The sequence below is a fragment of the Sturnira hondurensis genome, unplaced genomic scaffold, assembly GCF_014824575.4.
Source record: "Sturnira hondurensis isolate 20B ecotype Veracruz unplaced genomic scaffold, ASM1482457v3 Scaffold0001872, whole genome shotgun sequence".
In the NCBI taxonomy this organism is placed as follows: domain Eukaryota; kingdom Metazoa; phylum Chordata; class Mammalia; order Chiroptera; family Phyllostomidae; genus Sturnira; species Sturnira hondurensis.
Window position 1 is genome coordinate 24,551,628 of NW_028074503.1, and position 17,367 is coordinate 24,568,994.

At 52.4% G+C, this 17,367-nt stretch overlaps 1 protein-coding gene across 1 annotated transcript in view; it reads left to right on the top strand.

Annotated features, from left to right (window-relative positions):
- The window catches only part of MAPK4 (mitogen-activated protein kinase 4), a 49,579-nt gene extending 34,246 nt beyond the window's left edge, over positions 1-15,333 (top strand). Inside the window, exons 2-5 of the mRNA XM_037034313.1 lie at positions 3,673-3,817; positions 5,383-5,544; positions 9,160-9,361; positions 12,771-15,333. Of these exons, the coding sequence (XP_036890208.1) occupies positions 3,673-3,817; positions 5,383-5,544; positions 9,160-9,361; positions 12,771-13,473 (1,212 nt within the window). The 3' untranslated portion in view covers positions 13,474-15,333. The remainder of the gene's footprint in view (positions 1-3,672; positions 3,818-5,382; positions 5,545-9,159; positions 9,362-12,770) is intronic.
- The last annotated feature ends 2,034 nt before the right edge of the window (positions 15,334-17,367 follow it).

The window sequence follows — 17,367 nt, forward strand, 5'->3', positions numbered from 1 at the left end:
AAGCATCCCGTTGGCTGTCCAGGACTCTAAAAGGACAGCGAAGTGGGCTGGTGGGAGCAACAGCTGGAGGAACCCAGAGGCCCCGTGGTGGGAAACCTTATCCGACTGCCCCCCAGTGGCACCCCCAGAGCCAGCCTCTCACCAGGAACGCCAAGGGACCCCGTGGCAGAAGAAAAGCGACAGCCCTGTTCCGGTCTTGCCTCTCGTCTGCTGAGAGGGGACCATGGAGAATTACAGAACGTCTGCTCCATGTCACCTCAGAGTGGAGATGTCAGGACAGCTCACAGGACAGTGTGTGACGCGCGCGCCTGCTGTCCCACTCGGTCCCTCTTCAGCCAGCCTGCCCACAACAGAGCCTCCTGGAGACCAGGTCTGGTCACTGAGGACAGGGACCGCCACATCAAGGCGAGCCCACCCTCTCCTGTCGGCAGGCTCAGCAGGAAAACTGCTTAGGGATTTCCACGAGCCAATATACTTACTGATTTGTGAGCCCTTCTGATAAAATCGAGTCTCCACTCCTTAGTATTCGTTAAAGAATGTTTTTTATTCTAGAAAATTCTGACTTTCATCCCATCTACTCAGCTGAAACTCCTCTCTTGAATTTAGATCACCAGTATCACATTGCGGAACCCCCCACCCCCACCCCCCCGCCCCACAGTGTCTCTCCTGCTCAGACACCAGGGCTCATGGGGCCTCCTGGGTCTGCCCACCCCCTACCCTGGGAAGGGAGCCCCTGTTTGTTCTCACCCCCCCTTCCCCAGGGTCCTCTTNGATCACCAGTATCACATTGTGGAACCCCCCCCCCCACAGTGTCTCTCCTGCTCAGACACCAGAGCTCATGGGGCCTCCTGGGTCTGCCCACCCCCTACCCTGGGAAGGGAGCCCCTGTTTGTTCTCACCCCCCCTTCCCCAGGGTCCTCTTGCTTCAGAGCCAGGCAGAAGGCACTGTGCTTTCCCAAAGTCTTCTCTGTCCCGTGGCTCCAGAAACACTTCAGTGAATACTGTGTCTGCAAAGGGCTTGAGGGACAAGGAGGCATCAGGAAGTAGCTAGTAGTGAACAAAAATCCAGCAGGTTCTTGGTTTTCATTCAAAGGGAAGCAAGAAGCAGGGGTTAGCTCTCCCAACGTGCTGCGGCCCAGGCCCGCAATTCTGGCCCATGGGCAGCTTTGCCTAAATGAACATCCTTCCTTTACTTGAGAGCAGGTGTTTCAGAAGAAGCCCCCCCCCACCCCATGTCCCTGCTTCTCTTCAGCCCAAAGCTGCAGAGAGGCAGGGGTTCATTATAGGGAATCCATTCCCTGAAAGACAATGTATTTGCACATCAAGGAAAACTTCCCTTAAGCCGCCTCCCCTCTGGGCATCCCCACTTTATAGTCTTCCTCTGACAGTCGCAGCCTCTGACTGGAAAATAAAATCAGACCATCCTTTCCTTATAACCCACCCACTCGGAAGTCACCTCGTACAGCTAGTTTGGCTTGCCTCTGTAATTTTTAGAAATCAAACCTCAGCCCCTAACAAACTACCGTGCACACAACCTGGATGAGTGTAAATGTGCCGTGACAACAGGAGGAATTCAGACTCAAAAGACTGATTCCATTTGCATGACATTCAGAATCAAGGCAAAACTGGAGGGACAAGGGGGACATAGGGACTTGTCTGAGGTGATGAAATTGTCATATTATCTGGATTGTGATGGTAGTTGTGTGATTCTAGGCTTTTGTCAAAACTCATAGAACTATACACTAAACAGGGTAAATTTTATTTACTGTGTGTAAATCATACTTCAATACACCTGACTTTTAAAAAGTGTCTTATATTTGCCAATCCTTTTTGAAACAAGGCAAGGCATAAATGGCTGTCAACTTTTGTGAATGTCTCATCCACCTCTGAAAATGGGAACTGGAACTCTCTGGAAGGTCAGTTATGTCAAAGAAAAGCGTCAGTGACCCCTGCAAAATGTGCCTTGTTTTGAAGGGGATTCAAAACAAGATCGGATCATAGGAGGCATTCCTCATTGATTCATTCATTTATTCACTCCTTTGTCCAACAGCGTTGATTGAACACTTCCCAAGAGGCCAACTTGGGGGCTAGGCAATGAGGAAGTGGCTGTGGAACAAGATATAGCTTCTGTTCATGAGGGGCATAGAGTCTAGTGGTCGGAGAGTGAGGGACTTGGTAGAAGTGGAGAAAAAGTAGCCAAACAGGGACCATGGAGCTCCTGGAAGGGGCACCCACTTCATTCCAGCGATTGAGGAAGCTTCTGAGAGGAAGCCAGCCCGAGTGTGAATCAGCCAGGGAGGGCAGTGGGTGCGAGGACCTCCGTTGGTGGAATGCACACGGAGATGCCCAGGGAGAGAAAGTGGGATACATTCACAAATTGTAAGGAGTCCATTCTGATGGGAGCTTTGCGTCCAGAGGACAGCTTTGCTCTAGTCATTTCCGGTTCAGGGGTGTTTTCCTCTTTTCCTCTGTTCCCCGCCAGTTTGAGCCCTACTCTGAAGAAATGTGTGCTGCAAAGGAGAGAAAGTTGCTGTCATTTTTCAGGGCCCTGAAATGGTTTTAAACAACAAATCTTTGCTCAACAACTGAAAAATTTTCAGATTTAACTGATCAGAAGTGCCTGGGTACTTGGGCTTCCAATTTTTCATACGTTTTCACTTGGGTCTGTCTGCAATACTTTTACATCAGTAAAAAGACCAATTCAAATGCCAAACAGGGCATGAGATCATCAAATAACAAGACCATCCCTAGAATCATTGGAGCCCCTCAATCTGAATGGTCTCACCTTAAATCCAAAATGAGTCCATTTGCCGAGAGAGAGATTAGAGAGAGAGATTGTTCAGTTAATCCAGATGGACATGTCCTATGTTTCGCTGTTAGGCCAGCCTTCTGAATTATGTAGAGAACAATTTCCAAATTGCCTGGCTATATTTTTTTATCTGTGCTAAAACCATGTAGATCACCATTGTACTTTGTAGGGAGGGATTCCATCCCTGACCACGAATTATTGAGCAATGGCTAAAATCAGCTAGACTGTCTATCCCCCCAAAGGACACTGTCTAATCACAGAGTCCTCTGGGCAAGAGCTGTGTCCACTTTCCCATTTAGGTCTGCTTTCACAGGCCCTTCATCGGCATCCATTATGCAGCTCGCCTTACCCATACTCAGCTGGAGCTTGGCTCTGGCATTGTAGCTGCATTAATTCTAACCTCTAGCACCAAAGCAACTGGCTTGATTTCAAATGTATGGCTGTTTCTGAGATTTAGCCACTAGATAAATGAAATTCCATCATCTCATCGTTATTCTGATAATGGCTGTAATGAACTTGAATATGGTTCTTATTTACCCATCTTCTTACTGGATGGGGGCACATTTGTTTTGCACAGTTACATCAGGATGGTGTAGGATACTTCTAAAATAATGGTACCCTGAATCCCTTTCTACGCAGGAGAACTCCAGGGCCTCCCGAGATTCTCCCACATTTGAGTCTCACAAACTAACCTGAACCCCTATAATCAGACCCCTGCTCTGCAATGCTCCTTCCAGATCAACAGGAAAGGGTAGAGGGCAAGAGGATCCTGAAGGGGGTCCTGTGCCCAGGTGAAGAGAAATGAGAAGAGGCGTGGGAATCTGCATGACGGATGAATAGAGTCGGGGATTTTTGTCTTGCAGGGTTATCTGTCAGAAGGCTTGGTGACAAAGTGGTACCGCTCACCACGCCTGCTCCTCTCCCCGAACAACTACACCAAAGCCATCGACATGTGGGCCGCGGGCTGCATCCTGGCCGAGATGCTCACGGGGAGAATGCTCTTTGCAGGTAAGCTGCTACCACGCCACCTTCCTTCTCCTCTGGTGTCATTCTGCTTATATTTTCCCCCTTTCTTCTCCTTTTTTTATTTTTGCTTGTTTGTTTTTTCCCTTTTGTTTTTCTTTTCTTCTGGTGATATTCTAGAAAAAGGAAGAACTGAGTGCACAAAACATGCTAACTTTCTCTTTGAAATAACCTCTGTGGCTTTTATGGCACTACTTGGAGGTACCTTACTATCATTTCAGGCAAAGTACTAGACTCAGAGTAATCTCTGAGGACAGAACTTGCAGAATCAAGTAACCACTTGTATGCAAACACCTTGAGATTGACCGCTGGAAACACCTGCCCTCCATTTTCAGCCCCTTCCCCATGTCTCCCTGACACTCTGAGTAGTTGTTAGCCTGGAGTGCTCATTTGGAGAGGGCACACCACACAGGGCTCCCAGAGTCTCTGAGCAAACCCTCCCTGAGCCCCCTGGAGGGAGAGGCCAAAGCGTCTCCTTGGGAGCAGACCCTGATGCTGTGGGCAGTTTCTGGGTGGGTACTGACAGCATTTGCATATGATTAGTGCCACCCAGGGCATCGTGGGGGAACACGGAAGAGCCCATCCTGGGCCACCAGCCTCTGGCAGCCTGGAATCCCATGGGAACCGGTGGTAAGGGGAGGGCCCACTGTGCAGTAGGGATGAGCCGGGGGGACTCCTCCAGGAAAGAGAGGCTTGGTTGAGGATTCACCCTAGTAGAGGAAGTGGAAAGGCTGCTCACACAAAAAGGGAAAGTGGGAATGATGAAAGTAATTGCTGCCTGGAGGTCAGAGCAGGACCGCAGGGAGACAGACCTGACCCAAACCAACAGTGCCAAAGCTCCGATGCAGGCGCCAGTGTTGCCTGGGTGCAGAAGACGAGTTTCTGAGATGCATAAAGACTGATGCTCCTTACAGATGAGAAAGGCATTCATTCCCAGCATCTGGCACGGTGCCTGGCAGAGAGGAGGTGCTCAATAAATAATGACTTGTTGAGTGAATGAATGCTTGACTCCATCCTGACCACAGAGGGGCATAGCCTGTCTTCCTCCCTCTCCCCAAAGGGGCACAGGGGCAGTGCTCTCAGAACACACCCCAAACCCAATTTGTTATTCCTGATTCTTTTTCCCTCTTAACTGGAGTCCTCCTAATTGGAAGCCAAAGGCTAAGGCTCAGTTCTAGACTCGAAATCACTTCCTTCCCCAGCCTGGTAAAGAACATGTGGAAAGGTATATGGGAAGGAGCACTTGGAAGGCCCTGGGCCAGGCTGCTCCCGTCCTTTAGTGTTGACTGACTCAGTCTGGATCAGACTCTCCATTCAGAGGCAGAGACGTTTCACAAAGCTGAGCCCCAGAGACAGCAGGCAATCTGCTCATAGTCAATAGCAGGTTAGTGGCAGAATGAAAGCCAGAGCCAAGGACACCTGGCTCCCAGCCTAGTGCTGTTTCCACTGTCCTATGTTGGCCCTCCCAGGCCTTCTGGAGCTGTTGTGGGGCTTCTGCACACCCAGCCACTTGGGCAACTAACTTAACCACCTGGCATTTGCCTCCCCAGGGGCTCATGAGCTGGAGCAGATGCAGCTCATACTAGACACCATCCCTGTGATCCGGGAGGAGGACAAGGACGAGCTGCTCAGGGTGATGCCTTCCTTCGTCAACAGCACCTGGGAGGTGAAGAGGCCCCTGCGCAAGCTGCTCCCTGAAGTGAACAGTGAAGGTACTTGAGCCAGACATCCAGGCCAGCATCTCAGGGGCGTCACCTTGGGGGCGGGGGCAGGTGGTCTCCTTCCAAAAGGACCACGAATAGTCCCTAGCCATACAAGTGAATGCCCCCAGCAGGCAACCTTTGCCCTGGCAGCTTCCAGACCGGGAAGGATGGTGCCCTGGAGTCTGGCCAGCAGGCACACCTCACCATGGTCCTCAGTGGTCCTCTGCATTCCAGCCCTGGTTTGCTTCCTTTTCCTTCTTGTTTTTCCTGCTTGCCTCCCTCCTTCATCCCCTTTACTTCTTCTTCCTGGGAGGGTATGATGAGGTGCAGAGAACATGAGCTTTATCTGCTTGTGAGCCAAAGCCGGGCTCAACTCCTAGCTCCACCAGCGCCCAGCTATTCGGCCCTGGGCAAGTTTCTTGATTTCTCTGCATCTCAATTCCCTTACCTCCTAATAATATATATTAGACAGGGTGGTTGTGATGAGTAAGTAACATAGAATTTGTAATGCCCTGGGCAAAGGAGCATGGCTCTGTTATCTCAGACATTACATTCTCACTGGGCCCCATCCCTGTCAGAGGCTTCCTTAGGAAGCTGCTGTATAAGTAGGATACAGGTTCAGCCAGTTGTGAAGAGACCCAAATTCTCAATGGCTCCAATAAGAGTTCATGCTTATTTAAGAAAAAAGAAATTAAGACGTTTATTTCCCTTTTATATAGTAATCCAAAAGCAGGCAGTCCAAGGCCAATAGGTGGACCTGCCCCACAGTCATCCAGGGGCCCACAGACCTTCTGTCTTGTTCTGCCACCTTTCGGTGATGTTTTTTGTCTCTAGAGGAAGGAGAAGAAGGAGGGTGGGTCCCCTGGCCCTTCAGGTCATCAGCCAGAATTTGCACACGTCACCTCCACTCATGCCCTGTTGGCCAGAACTGAGTCACAGGGCCCCACCTCACTGTAGTGGAGACTGTGAAGTGGGTATTTTACTCCTTGACCCTTTGTGTCCATGATTATGAGAGAGGACAACAGACACGGGGTACAAACAAGCAGTCTCTGCTGTACTCCTCCCCATCAAGAAACCAAGAACTTGGACTCCCAGTGTCTTTGGCCATGATTCCCATTCAATCAGTAAATTGCCTCAGTTCCCCTGTCATTAATAAGGGATAAGGGATTATTTGATTCACCACAAATTAAGGCTTGGCCATCCCTATTTATTTTGATTCCGAGGCTGCTATAGAAACCCCACCATGTGCCAAGAGGTGTGCTCACCTCTCACGCATTCTGGATCAAGAATGTGTCACCCAGGTCCCCTCCCCCAAGCAACCACACACACTGTAGCCCTTGGTGACCGGGCTCCGAGAGTGGTGGGCCTGGTCTCAGCGAAGTCAGAACTGGTGCCTGATCGAACATGATGAAGTTCCTCGCTGTCGTCGGCAGCCTCAGTCCACACTGATTGACCCGCCGTGGCTAGAGCACTGCCATGACTGGAAATCCAAACAGAAGCAAGAGCTGGTCTAGCTGGGGAGACAGGGAATCTCATTAGAGATGAGGAAGGAGACTACGGGGCACATTCTACAGGGCAAGTGAGAGCTCCGGGCACTTGGGAAGGGGGAAAGAGCCACCAAGTGCTGAGAGGGACAGAGGCTGGCCCAGAAGAGTGGTGAGGGCCCAGATCAGCGGGATGAGTCGCAAACCATGGAACTGGAGAGGTGAGAAGGACTGAGAGCCACGGGGCTTTGAATGCCCAGCTGATGGATTTGGACTCAGTCCTGCAGCTGAACAGATGTCCCCTAAAGCCAGGCTTGCTGCCCCGTCCCATCATGCCAACTTCATCCAAAATTCTCTCATCTGCCTCTGGCCTTGAAAAGTAACCCGATTCAGCCTCTGGCCCTCAGGTGACGAGGCAGCATGGACATGGAATATGGAATATCGGTGGAGGAAGGGTACTCGAGCCCATCTGGCTAGGACAGCCAGTCAGTGACCCTTGGTTCACTCCCTCTGCTGTGCTTCTGAGGCTCTGCAGATGTGGGAAGAGGATGGGGTTTTCTGCTATAGCCCTCAGGGGCTCAAAGGACACAGTCTAGGTGGCCATGTGCCTCAGCAGCTGATGCAGCCATCACGCCACAGATGCAGCACAAGGGAGGCAGGCCCTGAGAGCCCACGGCTCTGCATTCGCTACCAGAAGTAAATACCCCACAAGTGACAAACTGGACAAGGAAACCTAATATACACAACAGGTGGAAGGAAGGCTCCTGATGAATCAGGGTCAAGGGCCTCAGAGCCTTGTCCACTTAACTCTTGATCCCCAGACACCCCCGAGAATTCTTTCAGAACCTCTGGGATTCTGAGAAGTCTAGTTGAGAAGCCATGGGGCCACAGGAGGATGACAGGATGGTACACGAGCCTCATTATATTAGACATACCTTAAAAACACCTGGGGAAATTGAGCCCAGGAAAAATGGAGTTGGGGGAGGGAGGACATGGTGGTTCACGAGTTAAGGGTAAGCCAGCACCGTGGCAGAAAATCTGAAATCTCTACGGCTTAACCCACAGTAGTGTATTCGCTACTGACCTCAAGTCCAGACAGACTGGGGGAGCCTGGACACTCTGCAGGGGACCTCGGCTGTCAGGGCAGCTGCCAGCTGCCATCTTCAATGCATAGCTTTCAAAGTGCCCCCCTGGGCACCAACTTCCAGCTGAAGCCAAGGGAAGAGAGAGCAGAGACTCGTGCAGGAGGTCTCTATGGGCCAGGCCTGGAACTGGGGTACACATGTCAGCTCTACCCCATTCCATGGCCCCCGTCGCACAGCCACATCTAACCACAGGGGCAGCTGGGGGACACAGGCCAGTACGGCCCAGGCAGGCATGGGGAAGAGAGACTGTGCTGATACCAGGGGACCATAAAGGGCAGAGGTAGGCGCAGGGGTGGAGGTTAAAGGTGACAGATGCATGTTGGACAGAGGAAGGATTTCTCGTATTAGGGCTACCTAGAAGCATCTGGGCACTTGCTAGAGGACCAGCTGTTCCGGGGAGGAAAGAGGAGACTGGTCCTTGGTAGTCAGTGGAGTGGCCTTTGGGGTGGGCACTGCCCAGCTTCAGGGTTCACAGGTGCTTTTTAAATAACAATGCTAATAGTGATGGTGCCCTGCCAGCGCCCCCTAGGCAAAGCCGCCTCTGAGGTACCACTGAGCCCCAGGTACCCACAGGACATGCTCATTGGCATGTCCTCGGCTGGCTTCTTCCCCCCACCCCACCCCACCCCACCCCACCCAGTGCACTTCCAGGGACCAGGGTCACAGGACCACCTACACCCCTATCCTTGTCTCTGGCAGCCTGAGGCAGAGTTCTAGCCCTAGACCTCCTGTAACTGACCATGACCCTGAGCAAGTCCCTCCCCCCACCACCCTCACCAGCCTCTATTACTTAGATGTGTAAAGTCAAAAAAGCAGCATCTGCTCTGAATTTGTCACTGGATTGTGGTGAGTATTGTGATAAAAGAAAATGGCTGGAAACCCTTTTATTAATGGAAAAGTTACAAACCCCTGGGAACGCCACCATGCGGAGGTGTCTCCTCCTCAGGGTGCCAGTAGCAACAAATGACCTTCGTGTTCTGTTCTGCTCCCCACAGCCATCGACTTTCTGGAGAAGATCCTGACCTTTAACCCCATGGATCGCCTGACTGCTGAGATGGGGCTGCAGCACCCTTACATGAGCCCATACTCGTGCCCTGAGGACGAGCCCACCTCCCAGCACCCCTTCCACATCGAGGACGAGATTGACGACATCCTGCTGATGGCCGCCAGCCAGAGCCAGCTCTCCAACTGGGACAGGTGTGTTTCCAGAAGTTTCCAGCCCTGGAGTCTAGAGCCCACATTCCTGTGATCATTTGTGACCTTCCCCCCTGTTTTCCACATTGTTAAGCCCNCACAGGAGGAACCTGCTCATTGGCATGTCCTCGGCTGGCTTCTTCCCCCCACCCCACCCCACCCCACCCCACCCCACCCAGTGCACTTCCAGGGACCAGGACCACAGGACCACCTACACCCCTATCCTTGTCTCTGGCAGCCTGAGGCAGAGTTCTAGCCCTAGACCTCCTGTAACTGACCATGACCCTGAGCAAGTCCCTCCCCCCCCCCCCTCACCAGCCTCTATTACTTAGATGCGTAAAGTCAAAAAAGCAGCATCTGCTCTGAATTTGTCACTGGATTGTGGTGAGGATTGTGATAAAAGAAAATGGCTGGAAACCCTTTTATTAATGGAAGTTACAAACCCCTGGGAACGCCACCATGCGGAGGTGTCTCCTCCTCAGGGTGCCAGTAGCAACAAATGACCTTCGTGTTCTGTTCTGCTCCCCACAGCCATCGACTTTCTGGAGAAGATCCTGACCTTTAACCCCATGGATCGCCTGACTGCTGAGATGGGGCTGCAGCACCCTTACATGAGCCCATACTCGTGCCCTGAGGACGAGCCCACCTCCCAGCACCCCTTCCACATCGAGGACGAGATTGACGACATCCTGCTGATGGCCGCCAGCCAGAGCCAGCTCTCCAACTGGGACAGGTGTGTTTCCAGAAGTTTCCAGCCCTGGAGTCTAGAGCCCACATTCCTGTGATCATTTGTGACCTTCCCCCCTGTTTTCCACATTGTTAAGCCCAGGGGCGCTCTCTCCAACTTACCTTCCTGCCTTCGTCTCTCCTGTCCCGACACACGCAGCCTGTCGCTCACCTGTGCACAGGTCAGGGGGCTTTCCTTTCTGTAGCACGGCATTGCCAGCTCTCCTCCCCACCTGGGGTACACGGGGTCAGTGCAACGTTCCGCAAGCATTAGTGAGCGATCAGCTGACTTCTGGCAGGCTGGGAATTTGCCCTGGAAAAGTAAACTGCAGCACCACAGGCAAGAGAACAGTGCGAAATTTACACTGCACCACCCACTGGCGTGTTCACATCGTTTGCACCCCCACAGAGTGCCTCCAGGGCAGGTGCCGTTATTGGTATTGCCCTTCGGCACCCGAGGCAGCTGCAGCTCCGAGAGATTAGAGGGTGGCATCGTGTCACACAGCCCGTATCTGGCCCATCCAGGGTCCTCCCCAATCTGCATCCAGTCAGACACTGCTAAGCGATCACGGGACTCTTTCCTGCTAAATTGGGCTGGGCATCAGAATCCCTCTCAACACAGTGTCCAGATGTTACTACCAATGAACCAGTTGGGTAGAAGATACTTTTAAAGAAGATACTTTTAAAGAAGATACTTTTAACAGCCTCCACCTGGGCAAGGCACATTACGCTCTCTTAGGCCCTTTCCTATTCCGATGCTCTTAGAGCAGCTAAACATTTGGGAATCACCATCTGCTACTCCTGGGAGGGACAGCCCTACCTGCTCAATTTAGAAATAAAGTCAAGGGCTTAGCAGCTAGGACTCCGAGGGGCCTGAGTGGGAGCCCTGCTGTTGTGGGGATGTGACAGCTAGTTACATATGGGACAGATGAGCAATTCCTCCTTTTCAGTCATTCAATGGGTTTTGGATTAAAAAGTCCCCACTGATGGCGGGTCAGGGCCACATTGCTATTACTGGACCAGGTGTATTGGTTTGTCCATATCGACTGTTGTTATCAAGAGCTGCCCACAAATGGAGATTAGTGAAGACTCCCTCTTCTGCCACTCCGGGTGCTTGGCCTGCCCTTGACTGTGGTCCCTGCAGCCCCTCCCCCTCCACTCCGCAGCATTTGGGCTCAGCGAGGTTCATCCCATTCTAATCATGGCTTTGGCAGGGGGTTGGTGCCAGGGAAAACTGTAGCGGGATTTCTGCCCATCAACTCTGACCACTTCTAAACCAGGTACACCTCTGCTCCCAACCTTTCCCATCATACCTGTGTGGGGGAGGTGAACGACAAAGGTTGGGGCAAACCCCCTCCTACAGGCCCAGCTGCTCTGGACAAACTGCTAACCTCTGAACACCTGTGCCCTTATCTGAGGTGGTGATAACACTGAGTCCACAGTCCGGGCTGCTACGAGGGCTACAACTTCCGTTTGGCTCTTGGCGTGTAGCGGCCAAGGGTTAGGGTCTTCATCAATTCTTCCTGCTGGAAATATTTGCGATTTCAAGGACCCTTATGGGAGGAGGCTGTGTTCACCACTGGGGGTGACCCTGACCCTACCGGTGTCACTGGGAGGGCAGGCAGTGTTGGGGTCTTCCCGTGCCTCTCACACCAAATGGACTGCCCCTGCAATCTGTACTTTCGCACAGCCAGACCTGCTTGCCCTTGGTGTGTTGGGTTTTCCTGTGTGAGCAGTAGGTCCCTTGTTTCAGGGGCAGCTGGCTGTGGGCAGATGTCTCCTGTATGCTCCCTGCCTTACCCACCCCTCCCCTCAAAGGTTCTGCAGAGAGCCCAGGGAAGGGAGGGCTCAGCCTGAGCTGCCGGCTGGCTCTCCTGCCCACCTGCCCTTCATTTGCTCTTCACTTTCTATGGCTGCAGAGCAGTTAACAGAGGGCAGAGTTCCAAGGATGGCTGGCCTTTCCTGAGGAGCCCATACTCTCTCTGCAGGCCTCACCTGCCCTGCATCCAGGCACGGTGCTGCGGGGCATCGAACCCAGTCCATTAGGGCGGGAGTTCTCAGCCCTGGCTGTACCTTAGAATCACATGGGGAGGTTTGAAAACCGTGCTGATGCAGGACCCCATCCTAGCCCTACTGGATCAAAATTGGGGGGGTGTGGGGCAGCCATGGATGTTATTTTGTGTTCCCTCAGGTGTTTTCATCTGAGCCAGGGCCGAGGAGCACTCATTAGGGCCCTGCCACTCTAAGTGCGGTCCCCAGGCCCACAGCCTCACTGGGCGCCTACGGGAACTCAGAACCCAAGGCCCCAGCTCGGATCTACTGCATGGAGATGTGTTGCATGGAAACGTTAACGGGGTGATTTACCTGCCCATCAAAGCTTAAGGGGCACTGCCTCAGTGCATTCACCAGAAAGTAACTTCCATGAGAACAGGGATTTTGTTGTGTTGTTCACTGCGGTGTCAGGTAATGATTAGAACAGTGTACAGAGCAGACGCTGAGAAATACTTGTAGGGTACTGAGTGAATGTAAAGGGATACAAGGGTCCAGTCTAACAGTTTCTCTTCCTGAGCCCTGGAAGCTCACCATCGCTTTGTCCCATCGCCCTTCCGCCTTGGAGCAAGGTGGGGACAGGAGCTGGAGGGAGTAGGCTGGGGATCCACTCACTGTTCCCTCTGTATCCTTGCAGGTACCCAGTGAGCCTGTCGTCCGACCTGGAGTGGCGGTCAGACCGCTGCCTGGACGCCAGCGAAGTGCAGCGAGACCCGCGCGCGGGCTCGGCGCCGCTGGCAGAGGACGTGCAGGTGGACCCACGCAAGGACTCGCAGAGCAGCTCCGAGCGCTTCCTGGAGCAGTCGCACTCGTCGATGGAACGCGCCTTCGAGGCTGACTACGGGCACTCCTGCGACTACAAGGTGGGGTCACCCTCCTACCTGGACAAGCTGCTGTGGCGCGACAACAAGCCGCACCACTACTCGGAGCCCAAGCTCATCCTGGACCTGTCGCACTGGAAACAGGCGGCTGGCGCGCCCCCGACTGCCGCCGCCGCAGTGGCCGCAGACGCCGGGGCGCGCGAGGACGAGCAGGCCAGCCTCTTCCTAGAGATCGCACAGTGGGTCAAGAGCACTCAAGCTGGCCCAGAGCGCACCAGCCCGCCCCCCGAGGGTCCTGAGCACCGCTTGTCTGCCTCCCCACCCGGCCACCCGGCCGCCAAAGACGGAAGCACCAGCCCCCAGTTCGACCTGGACGTGTTCATCTCCCGCGCGCTGAAACTCTGCACCAAGCCCGAAGACCTACCCGACAATAAACTGGGCGACCTCAATGGCACATGCATCTCCGAGCACCCTGGAGATCTCGTGCAGACCGAGGCTTTCTCCAAAGAAAGGTGGTGAGGGCTGAGGGGGCGCTCCAGCACAACCCCCACCCCCACGCAGAAGGGCCACCTAGGAAAGCTGGGCCTGGTGGGAGGAGGCCAGCTCCCTGGCACCTCCACCACCCCATCCTCCCCTCTCTGCTGCCTGGGGGTTAGCAGAACACAGGAAGGATCCGAGGAGCGAGAGGAATGTCCATTTCTTAAACTGCCTTAATAACTAGCCTTTAACCTCTGGGAGCGGGTTTGAACAGAAGCCTAGTTTGGGTTGATCGCTGTCGCAGCAAAGAGGAGGCCCTTGCACTTTCTAAGTGGTGGTGTGCTGGGAAGAAACACGTCTTAGACCCAGTCCGCAGGCCCCGTCTGAGTGGGTGGAGATGGGGATCCTGCAGGCATGTTGTTGAAACCATCTGGCCCAAACAGCCTCAACCCACAGATGAGGGAAGACAGTGAGAAGCAAAGTCTAGCCAGTGCTTGGGCAAGCCTTGAACCCCAGTCTCCCGGCCCTCAGCCCGTGTCTGTCCTCATAGAACGCCTTCCTCTGCTGGGTCGCACTGGCGTTTCAGTCAGAGAAGTTAGTCCGAGAGCGTCTTCCCCGTCCACAACCACCTGACCCATGCCCTGTTCTTCGATTCGGAACAGTGTTTCCCATGTTCCAAAACTGAAAACTGGGCCAGGGTCTTTTCCCTCCGCAAGCATATTTCCTCTGGTGCCTCCAGGGTGTAAACATTCTCATTTGCCCCTGTGTCTGCCTCTCCCACTGCATGATCTGAGACCTTTGTTTAGATCAGGCCAGCTTGGGGTCTGTGGGGAAGAGAACTCATTCTCCTAGGCCTGTGCACCCACCTCCTCCACACTTGTTGCACACTTTCCTGACAGGCACAGACACGGTGACAGCCCCGGCTCCTCAAGGGGTGTCATACATGGGTGAGTTGGAAGATAGCAATTCCATGAACCCCTCCAGAGCTCCCCGCACCTAATGAGGTGCTTACCATAGAGCACATGTGTGAGGAGGGAAGAGTTCAGAAGGGCCCTATCAGGCGTCATGAATTCTTGCCCTTGATTTTGCTCATCTGTTTAGCCCCGGCAAAGAGCAGGCCCTAAAGAAATGCCTTGGAGAGCAAGTGGCCTGGGGGACAAGGAGTCCAGGAAGGTAGGAAGATGTGAGAGGTGAGGTGCCAACAGTGAGGGTGCTCGGGGGTCAGGCAGCAGCATGGAGACCTCATGACAACAGAAGGAGCTCCAAGCAACCATGCCCCTCCTAGTTTGGGCCAGGATGAGTGCAGAACACGCACACCCAGAGGGGCACCCCCACACAGAGCCTGGGGGGACGGGGTGTGGGGCATAGCAGCCCCTCTGCAGAAGTGTAGTCCAGGCGCCTGGAAGGCTGTGTGATTTCCACCACTGTGTTCAGCCCCACCCCCAACACACCCAAAGATACCTACGGGAAGTCTAGCTACACTAGGCAGAAGATCCCCTGTCTTGGTCTTAGCTGTGTCCACCTTCACTGCAACGGCACCTTAGACCTAATCAGCTAACTGGGATTTGTTCATCAGAACCTGCAACCGATTAGAGACCTCTATTTAAAAACAGAATTGATCACACTGACCGATTTTTAAGTGGTGAATATGTAACTATGAAGTATTTGGTTCGGTTTTGATTTCAAAGAGAAGGAAATGTACACTGTTCCCCATGTGCCATTCGTCCTCAGAGGGCGGCTTTACATTTTTAGCGAAGGAACAAGCTGCTGGCCTTGCCCGGAAGTTCACATATAATTGTTATGACAGAGGAATTGCTATTACTACTCATATTTTAAAAAAATCTATTAAGCATTATTAAACTTGATCTGGACGGGCCAAATAAAGTTTTATTGGAACATGGATTCATTTGTTCACTTATTTGTTCATGCGTCATCTGATCTTGTCTTTAGCGGCGGGTGACTGATTGGAACCCACTGGCTTCTCCCAGCACCCACGAAGGCCAGCAGCGTGAGGTACCGCAGTTGGAGGGGAGGGGAGATGAGAATGTCCCCAGATTGGTGGACAGGAAAGTGACTGCAGAATCATCTGGGTCTGGCCTGGGGTTTATACTGTAGGTTTCAAACCATATCTAGAAGCCAGCTCCAAAGCTTCGGACCAAGGCTCTCCTTTCCTCTGGTCACAGAAGGTGCCAACATCATGAAATTTGGGGGAGCCAACAACCTGAAAATAACGGCCTGAGCCACACCTTACAGAGGCCCTGGATTCCACCCATCTGAAGTTCACCCTTTTGTAATACCTATGTCCAAATAGTAGCCCAAACTTCATTTGTTATTCTGCAAGTGTAGATAGAGACGATAGAGAGGGTTTTAAAATTCTGTTTCTGGTTAATTCGACTTCCTGAAAGACCTGACTAAAGGAGCTTTCGACTGTGGAAGTGCATCTAAGCCAAGAGGAGCATCCTGTGAGCCAATTGGGATTCCCTCCAAAGTGTCAGCTGAGAGTAAGTACCTCCCAGCTGGGAAGATGGGAATACAGAGTGGCCCAGGGCCAGGGCAGAGTCCGGGGTGAAATTTTGTATTTGAGCAGCCCTCAGGCCTGGGGTTGCTAGAATTTAGGAAATGGGGTTTGAGGCAGAAGGAGTTGAGAAGCCCCAGCCTCAAACAGCACTAAAAAGTATCCTCCCCCCGCCCCACCCTCCCGCACAGGAGTTGCCCAGGGACACAGTTCTCCTAGCAGCAACATGTGACAACACGAGTTATCAACCAAGGAACCTCACCTGAGCTCTGGCGTCCAGAATTTGTATTGGGAATCAGCCATGTCGGACTCTGAGTTGATCTGTGTTACTTGGCTCTGCAGCCCCTCAGAGATCAAACTGACCCAGCAAGGGCCCAGGGCCTTACACTTGCAAAAACACTCTTACCAGGCAGGATATTACAAGGGCTCAGAGGTTATCTCCAGGCAGCCAGAGAAGGGCCAAGCCTCCGAATGCCGGCCTTCCTTCAGAATGTACAAAGTTTAGGAACGAGGGCCTGCTGAGTTCACACTCCACTGACTTTGAATACAGTTGTGTCTCCTGTAACTCCAAAGCTGCGTGCAAATTTGTGTCTCGTGTGAACATTACAGCAAAGCTGAGGCCACACAGCTTTGTTATTTGGGAGAACATGCCTACGTATTTTTAGGAACATGCAGCATTCTTAAAATATAATAATAAAAATAATAAAAGCATACCTACTGAGGCAGGGTTAGGCAATTTCACACCTGTGACGCCTTTCCTTACTGAATCATGGTCTGCCCAGGAAGGCCAAGGTTGTCAACAGATTTGCAACCTAGCTCACTGCTCATTTTGTCAGCATGGTTAACCCTGGGGCACCCTGGCCAGTGTGTGTGGCTCAGTTGGTTGAGCACCAATCCGTGAAATGAAAGATCACCAATAAGATTCCCGGTCAGTACACATGCCTGGGTTGCGGGTTTGGCCCCCATCAGGGAGCATATGAGAGGCAACCATTCTCTCTCACGTAAATGTTTCTATCCCTCTCTTTCCCTTCCCTTATCTTCTCTCTAAAACTAAGTAAATAAAATCTTCAGTAAAAAAGGAGCATTATCTTTTAAAAAAAGAAAATGCTACACTATCAGATCTGATAAATAATTAAACAAGATTATACTAATAGTAAATAATGGATCCAGAATGCAGACCTACTAACACTTTTAACATTGTGTTCTCTGAGATTTTTACATTTCTCTACATCAGGAACATGGAAAACACCCTTCCCAAACCAACAACAAAAGTACCAGCCTTTGGAGGACTTGCCCAGCCCCCATCATCCCTTCTCTGAGAAGTATGTTCTTTCTCCCACAGGCAAGGCCGCTGTGCCCAGGTTAGTGCCAGGGTGGCTTTCGTCCCTCATACCTCTCACCCCCACCTAAGTGGCTGATCG